The sequence below is a fragment of the Merops nubicus genome, unplaced genomic scaffold (assembly GCF_000691845.1).
Source record: "Merops nubicus isolate BGI_N331 unplaced genomic scaffold, ASM69184v1 scaffold11105, whole genome shotgun sequence".
NCBI classification, from domain to species: domain Eukaryota; kingdom Metazoa; phylum Chordata; class Aves; order Coraciiformes; family Meropidae; genus Merops; species Merops nubicus.
The window spans coordinates 14,063-22,803 of record NW_008610319.1 but is presented as its reverse complement, the minus strand read 5'-3'; the positions used below and the strand labels follow the sequence as shown (position 1 = coordinate 22,803).

Below are 8,741 nucleotides of genomic sequence, written 5' to 3'. Positions count from 1 at the left end.
CTGAACCAAGGCTACGTCTGCACATCTTTATCTTTGCAGAAATTAACACAGACAAATGAGAAGGGAAAGATCAAAAGAAAAGGAACCGTTCTACTTTTGGACCCCGCCAGCTTCCAGGCATGTCTCTCAAAAGCACCCCAGTTATTGAAAACCAAATGTGTAACTGAAGCATCTAAATAATATAGATGATTTTTAGAATTACGTCCTTTCACATACTGGCAGCAGGGTCAGAAAACCATGACATGAAGAAATCCTGGTACAAGCCAAAGCAGACTATTTGTCTTGGCCTTCGGGAAATCTTTCAGTCTATTATGACACAAAGTTTATCAAATTTTCCTACTCCTTACCCATGTTTTAACTTCAGTTTATAGTGTGCCGCATCTTTCCATATTTACTAAGTTTTTTTAATAATTGTGTACACTTGAACAGAAGCTACAAGATAACTTATTACTGCAGAGAAAGACAGGAATGTTCTTCGGTTTCATGGACAAAGATCTTTACTTTCTTGCACAGAAAACAGCTTGTGTGGTCTGCAGTTACCACACAGAGCTTCTATGGACCCTGATTCACACAGTAAAATAAGTTGCTGAATGGAAGAAAGGTAAAAATGGGACAAGGCTTACAGAGACAGTGTCCACACTACCTTCATAGATGCATTTAGGTTTAGAGTGGACTTCTCAAAACTACACAGATCAAAGTGCAGAACATGTATCAGCTAGAGCTCAGTTGTGAAGCTGACCTATACTTGTGCCCAGGTTTTCACACCTGGAAAGCCAGCTTGCTCATTCCACCAAGCCCTAGGTTAAGACAGCTGAATGGACCAAAACAAAGTATAAGGTGTGCCTTGACTACTTCCTAGTTCCTGTGAAAACCAGACAACTGGCATATTAAAGTAGGGCAGGGTGTAAAGCAAGGAGCCAAAAGACAGAGTAGTTTCTAACCTGTGTGAAGTCCGGATCCTGAGAGGAGTTCTTGAAATCTCTCAGCATCCCCACAGCCTCAAGATACTTCTCTACGAACATAACTTTCTCTTTATCGCGGCCTAGGGTGAGAGTCAGATAGAGCAAAAACAAAAATGCAAATGAAACTGAGGAACAACTATGTGCAGAAAAAGAAAAATGTTTAGCAGGCTATTTTGCTATTCACACTGAACACTCCACTACAAGACCCTTCCAGCACAAATACTAGAGACTCACTAGAAACAAAGTGATTGAGTAGACTTCATGGCTTTTGCAGAATAAAAAGTTAGGTTCCTGCTTCTGTCATCTGGACAAGCTAGGTCTGGGCAAGGCTAAGCAGGCAGCTGCAAAACAGTCTAAAACTTGGCTCTTCCTAAACATGGATCCTACGGGCAAGAAACAGCCTGAATAAGCAAGTATAGGTAGAAAAAAAGCAATCCAGCTCAGAAGTCTTCACCTGATTCAACCCCATTGCTGACTACACCATGCAGACCTGGAGTCCTTGCTTTCTACTACACCTTTAACTCATGGCCTCTTATACTCACCAGTTTGTATCAGGTATCCAATGCTAATGTCATCCACTGGGAAATAGGCAGCTGTTGCTCCATACTCTGGACACATATTGGCAATGGTGGCTCGGTCAGCAATTGACAGCTGGGCTACACCAGGACCAAAAAACTCCACGAATTTACCCACGACTCCAACTTGGCGAAGGTGCTGTTATAAAAATATAGTGCCTATGTCATTGCTAGGTGTCAAACGACCTGGGCATTTATTTTATGAAATCCAGCTTTTGACATCAGAGAAACCTTTTTTCAAAGGTTTCTATAGCCATTTGAAACCAGGAAGCTTTGGTAACTAAAGCACGAGGAGGAGGACGCAGAGTTGTAAAGTTTCAATTATAAAGTACAACACAGGGATATACTCCTTCTAAAGTTGTTCTTCCTCCCATTTAAACTAGAGTCCATCTTAGAAAAACTGTGTTATTCTCAGCATGACATTCTAAGGAGAGAACAGTGTGCTGTCTTTAGCCAGCAAACCCCGGAAGAACCCAGGGAAAACAGGAAGAACCAACTGTACAAGTACAGGAATCAAACTGTAAATGACTGAACACACGACATCAGGCAGAACTCATAAAAAAACATCAGCTTTCCCTATCTGCAAGTTCTCAAGAGACAGAATCCCATGATGGACATCTGTAATGGTTTTTTGACCTCCAGCAGTATTAATGCTGATCCAGTAACACTCTTAATTCAGTCACAATCCACAGAGTGAATAAATATATTACAAACATACCACACATGAGCCAAACAGCTGCAGATCAAAGAAATCAGACCACAGCACTTACTGTATGTTGTTAGGTTTTGCACTGCATTATTTTAAGTGGGGACTTCAAAAAACAAAGTCATCATGTTTCTTTTGAGGCAATAGAGAAAGATCCTGTTACAACCACTGTTGTTCCAAAACGGGTCTACACATGAGGATTTGAACAGGCTGTGAGATAGCAGCTCTCTGTTTTGTCCGGCTTCTGGGAAATAGGTTTGCCTGGCAAATTTGCAGCTGATTTCAACTAACACAGAGCAACAGAGCGTAGAAGAAGACTGAAATGACTACAGGGAAGCACACAGAGGGCTCCTAAGCAAGCAGTACAGTGTCTCTGTCCTACAGAACACACACAGCAGGAACGGCAGGACAGCAGGCGTTCGTTACCTTGGTAATGGTGAGCACAATGTCAGTGGATGTTACCAGTGGCTGGGGGTTTCCTAGCAGCTTATAGCCAACCACCTCAGGAAGCACCATGCTGATCGGCTGGCCCAACATCACCGCTTCTGCTTCAATGCCACCCACACCTGTATGTAACAGGAGCACACAATCCAACTACTCAGAGATAATAATGCATCAAAGACAAACCCATGAAGTACAACTGGCTGGTGATTACTGATGTAAGCTCTGATAAGGGGAGAGAAGGCAGACAGCCAAAGGGCTTAGCCTTCTGCTAAGAGGCACTCTATGTCTCGCTTCAGTTTCTGCAAGGTTGGGCTTTTTAATTTCTTTCCATTTCATTCTTGTTCCTCAGACATTTGATAGGCTGTTATGTAAATCTGAGTAATTTACTCTGAGGACACTTGGCTTTTACAGTAACAGATGGAAGTTTTATTTACTCCTTTTAGCTAATTCAATAAGGTAAAGTATCTAAAAAACATGTTATTTACTAGCAATTTGGCATTAGGCAGCAGTTTTATAACGTTTTGCCCACAGAAAGTCCTTCTCATGTTTATCTTACACTTTTAAACCTCCTCTACCTTTTGATTAGCTCAATTAATACTGAGCTAGAACAAATTGCCTTAAGAGTTGCTCATGTATGCCGAACTACTACTCCTATCCTCTTTCCCACTTAATCTAATAACAGTTATAAAAAATAACTTCCTATTTATTTTATGTAAAATGAGGTATGTTAATTCAAAATACAATTCTATGACAGATCCAGTCATGTGACTCCTTTCCTTAGCTGCTGAATCACTTTTAAACAGTTGAGTTAGTTGACATGAGTGACAGGATACCAAAGACAGGCATGAAGCAAGTTCAGTGTTACCAGCCACTAGCAAGAAATGCTGGATCCAAGAGCGTCCACTTTGAACACGTGAAGTATGGACTTTTCCCAGTCATACTTTTCAGATTCTGGAGAAAAATGGTGTGAGTTTACAGATGCATTCCTCCAGGCAGCTATTGGTGTTGCGACATCATATAAATGGTGGCTCCATGTGTAAGGTCCAATCAAATATAGAGTAAAAGAGACATCTCTGATTCCAAAGATGTCATAGTTTTAAATAAAGTGAACTTATTACACTTGCATTCTAAGGTACCAGGAATTCTTCCACCCTTCACAGAAGTCTCAATCAACCAATATTTCTACAGTCACATAGATGAGGTGGAAAAAACGCAATGTCCTTCCTCTACCACATGTGGTATTCAGAACTTGACAAACACCTTTGTGAACAACTAGCAAATGCTCTTGAAAAACAATGTCTTCCATATTTGTACAGTATGTATTGCAATACTGCCATATCACAACAACATCAAAAGCTCCACTGAAGTTTTTACCACCATGAGTTGCATGACTGCAAATACTTTCATTTCCTAGCTACTTTTTTAGTCAGTATTCAAACACTGCAGTTTGCCACTACAAATTAAAAAGGAAATAATTTTTATTTATTTAACAAGTATTCTGCAGACAATTGGTATTAGAATACAGCTCATAGTGCTGTTTTCCACAGCAGCAATTCTGACTATATTTAACTCATTCAGATTGAAATTTTAGCATCTTCAATCTAATACAGATTTGCAGTACTTTTTGAGAAGGCAACACTTTGAATAAGCATCACTAAGTGACTAAGGAACAAATGGAATGATGCTTCAACTCCCTTGCCTTCTCAAATGACTAAGATGCTTCCAAAAGTTTTACTTACTACTTTTCTTGCCTGCTAATAAAAGGAGAAAAAAAAAAAAGCCCAAAACCAGAACACCACCACATGCACCAAGAATCACCTGAGGCTGTTACCAGAACAGGGACCTTAGTTACAAAGTCTTAAATAACTGGAAGAGACCTTATCAGGGTTCTCGAATTTGGGGTTGTTCTGTGTATTGTGTCAGGCTTGCATGGAGATTAACTTTTCTCCACAGCAGCCCACACCCACATTTCACTGCACATACCCCAGCCAAGCACTCCCAAGCCATCGATCATGGTGGTGTGTGAGTCAGTGCCCACCACGCTGTCTGGATAGTAGTATCCATCCTGATCCATCACCACTCTTGCCAAGTACTCCAAGTTCACTTGGTGGATGATCCCAGAGCCTGGTGGAATAATCCTCATGTTCTTAAAAGCCTGAGAGCCCCACTGCAACAGAAGGAATTGAAGTAAAACATTTTCAATGCACAAGAGCACTGAAAGAACAAAAGTTCATTGCACTTCATGCAAATAGGATTAAGTCTTTCGGTACCTTTAAGAATTCAAACCTTTCTTTGTTCCTTTCAAATTCCAGGTCCTGATTTTTTTGCAAGCTGTCTGACCTGCAAGTGAAAATAATCATCTCTCAGAACCAAAAGTATCCACTTGAAATTTATGCCTGATGAGACATATCCAAAAGTTAAAAGAAGTTATTAGCTAGTACTAATGCTGATCAATCTCATCTTTTTAATCTCACTGCAGCTGTGAATAGCAGGCAACCACTGAAAAGGATATAAGAACTCTCAAGAGGTAATACCTGAAGTCTGGTTCAAATGTGAGTGCAAATCTGTACATCATATGTGTGGCAGGCCTAAAATTTGTAGCTTGGGAAAAGCCAGACTACATGTTAGAGCAATGTGAAGTGTACAACACCAAAATGAGAAGCAAGCAGCAAAGCAATAAAGTTAACTGGAACAAAACTGCCCTGCAACAGTGCTGCCTGAAGCCCATGTTTCAAAGCAGACAGGACTAACAGATTTTTCACTGGAATCAGCTGCCTAACCTAGGCTTGCAAAATTTGAATGAACGGAAGCATAGAACATATGAGCATATCAGACAATGTTCTCTCCAAATACACATGAGCCTAGCAGAAATAAAATAAGGCTATGACAAAAAGTAATTAGTGGCAAAAACAATTACCTAAATGCAGTCCTGGATACTACTGATAATGTAAAATTAATGTTATTAAAATAATACAGAAAAAGAATCACAATAGTTGATTTTGTCCCACGGTAAAGACGAAAACCAATCTTTTTCACAAATAAATATACTGTTCCCCAAAGATCTTAAATAAGCTATGTGATGCATGCGAAAAAAACAAAAATAGGTCAGGTTTCTAGTGTAACAGATTTGTACCATTACCCCAGAGATCAGTCTTTACATGAGTTTCTAAACTACTCAGTGTTATGCATAGCGTGAAAAAAAGTTAAAGGGACTTGATTATCAACAGTTACATAAACAAAAGCTTTCGTCCCCTTTTCTTCCCTGCCAGCTGTGAAATGGCATCAGTGAAAATTTGTGTCCTTAGTAGTCTACAGTCAAAAAATCTAAGAAAAAAGTTGTATTTGAAAACTGTCTGGCAACACTCTTCTATGAAGCAGGCTTCACAATATATTTCTGCTCAGAAGTTCAGTGTTTCTATTCTGGAGAAATCTCTAAATACTGGCACTGAGAAAGTACTCTTCATGTTCCTTAATTTCTACCTTCTACCACGTTTCTTCTCTGCAATGCTATAATTTAAGTGGCCTGCTTCAAAGCAATCTCCCAGAGAGGATAATAAATACAGAGTATTTTAGCAGCCAAGGTAACTGCAGATCAGAAAAAATAAGGAGTTTGGAAGACGGCAGAAAATCACCAAGAAACATGTAATTGCAGAATCTGTTCAGAGGACTAGTTTCATAAGCACCTGTTTTAGATACTGTGGAGGGTAGAAGGTCCCCTATGCAGAGGTCTTGTATTTCACTGTGGGTCCAGTGAGTGCTTGTCTCTTTGTCACATGCTGAGGACTGAAAGCATTATGTTTCTTTCCTGTACTTACAGGGGCCATATTAATCAGTGTCTTGTGCTCTTCTGCGTGGAGGTAATGAACTAGCAGACAGCTCCTCGGAGCTGGGCTAGGGTAGCTCAGGTCTATTCTTCTATAAATAAGGAAGAAAGGAGGCATTCTCACTTGTTCTTTCCAAAAAGCCCTATAGGGTCAAAAAAGTCCGTATGGAAAAAAAGCTATTTCTGAGCAACTAATAATAATACAGTTTTACTATGGAAAATTATGATCACCACAGTCTGGACTAAGCCTATTTCTACCAACATGCAGCCTAGGCTTGTGCTGGTGAGAGATCAACACAGAAAAAAAAACAAAATTCCTCCACCTAATTCACAGCAACTGATACAACTGTCTAACTTAAACATGTGTTAGAGTCTAGGACGTTATAGTCCAAAGGGTAAGAATAACACCAACAGGACCACCTTTATTATCAGTAACTGGATCCAACTTACTTACTACCACTAATAAGTATTAAGACCTGAGTTATTTGGTATCCTTACCGCCGGTTAAAATCAACCTGGATGGAATGATCTATCACGAGATCAGCTGGACAGATAGGATTGATTTTTTCAGGGTCCCCACCAAGTTTCTTCACAGCATCACGCATCGCAGCAAAGTCAACCACTGCTGGTACCCCACTAAACCAAAGGAGAAATACACAAGGTGGAACAATTTGGAAAAGAAAAAAACAACAAAACAAACACAACCAAGATCCTGAGATCCAGATCAGACACCTACTGTCCCATACAAAGCAAACCACAGCTTTACCCTGAGTCTTAGAAACATTATTCTGTAGCAGAGACAGTACCCTTGGGAAGATAAAGAGCAGAAAGGACAGAACTGTATCTATATCCTGCACTCTATAAAAACAAAAAGCTAAAACCAAAATTCATGAAGTAACAGAAGCAGTTCCACATGCTTGGCTGGAAATCTGGAAACTTAGTCCCAGCCAGCATTCCTTTGGCACCTTGAACTCACTTCTCTTCTTTTGCTCTGTTCCTCTCTCTCCTTCCCAGACTGTTTAAAAAAAAGAAGGGGGGAGGGCAGAAAAAAGACAGTGTCCTTTCCTTGATTCTTTGCTATGTTTATTTAACTGATTTTAAGTCAGGGGTCATCTCTTCCAAGTTTTGCAAAGCACAGGAAAATCTACTCCATAATTAGGGCTGTTTGGTGCCTTCCACACTTCCAGTGAAACTGGCAGAACAGGGCATCAGATTTCTTAAATTACAAAGGACATAACTGCAACACAGCTTCGCAGAATAGGTGTATTTTCAGAGGTGAATTTAACTGCGTTGGCAGATCACTGGACAAACATGAAAGGCAGACATAAGGTGCACCATTCATCTTTACTAATAAATTCTTGTACTTAACCACTGACAAAAGACCTTATACCACAAATGACATTTGAACAGCACATTTTCAGGCTCTGGGCCAACATTCACATTTCTGCCTTCTCACTTACCTTGTGACAACCCTGCAAGCCCTTGAACCTGAAGTGACTCAGAAAAAAAAAGTTAACAGGCCTTTTTCTCTATGGTTTTATGTCTCATTCCTAAATTAAGCCTTCCATCCTACATGAAGTATGTTAACGACACAGAGGGTCAAAGTAATGCTCATGAGAGTCTTCCACCCATCCTCCACTTCCAACCCAAGTTTAGTCATAAGCAAACAAGGAGTAATAACAAAGAGCTCTGACACTTCAACACCCATCTTACGTAACAGATCATACACACTTCCATACTTATTTTAAACAAGTTTCTGGTGCTTCTGAGCACCTACATTCTCATCTTCTACAGATGTATGCACTACCACAACATTTTTCAACCAGTTTGGGAAACCCTCTTGCAAACAAGCCTACCTGATTTGGCTGGTTGCTGAGACAAAAAGAGCTGTCTGATGTACTTGTAAGGATCTGGCATAATTCAGTAAGACATTGAAAACATTACCTTTCTGTAAGAGCAGTCCAAAGCAGTGAGAGTTTGTGTTTTGAACTCTGATAATAAGGAGTAATTCCCACAGAGTTTTACCTTGAAAATACTGAGTGTTCACAAAACCAGAAAAAAGGTCCACATTATCTAGACTCGACACAATTAACTAGTATTCAGCAGCTGGAAGCAGCTTGTTATTCCAAGACATGCATATTCCAAGGAATATAGCAAATCACAGAATCACAGAATGTTAGGGGTTGGAAGGGACCTCCAGAGATCATCGAGTCCAACCCCCTGCCAGAGGA

The 8,741-nt window shown here is 40.1% G+C and overlaps 1 protein-coding gene across 1 annotated transcript in view; it reads right to left on the bottom strand.

The window, feature by feature from the left end:
• Nucleotides 1-8,741, bottom strand: part of ACO1 (aconitase 1, soluble) — a 24,914-nt gene that overhangs the window by 12,763 nt on the left and 3,410 nt on the right. The window contains exons 3-8 of the mRNA XM_008940875.1: nucleotides 7,009-7,146; nucleotides 4,958-5,027; nucleotides 4,671-4,854; nucleotides 2,670-2,809; nucleotides 1,505-1,676; nucleotides 942-1,042 (exon numbers count right to left, since the gene is read on the bottom strand). Of these exons, the coding sequence (XP_008939123.1) occupies nucleotides 942-1,042; nucleotides 1,505-1,676; nucleotides 2,670-2,809; nucleotides 4,671-4,854; nucleotides 4,958-5,027; nucleotides 7,009-7,146 (805 nt within the window). The remainder of the gene's footprint in view (nucleotides 1-941; nucleotides 1,043-1,504; nucleotides 1,677-2,669; nucleotides 2,810-4,670; nucleotides 4,855-4,957; nucleotides 5,028-7,008; nucleotides 7,147-8,741) is intronic.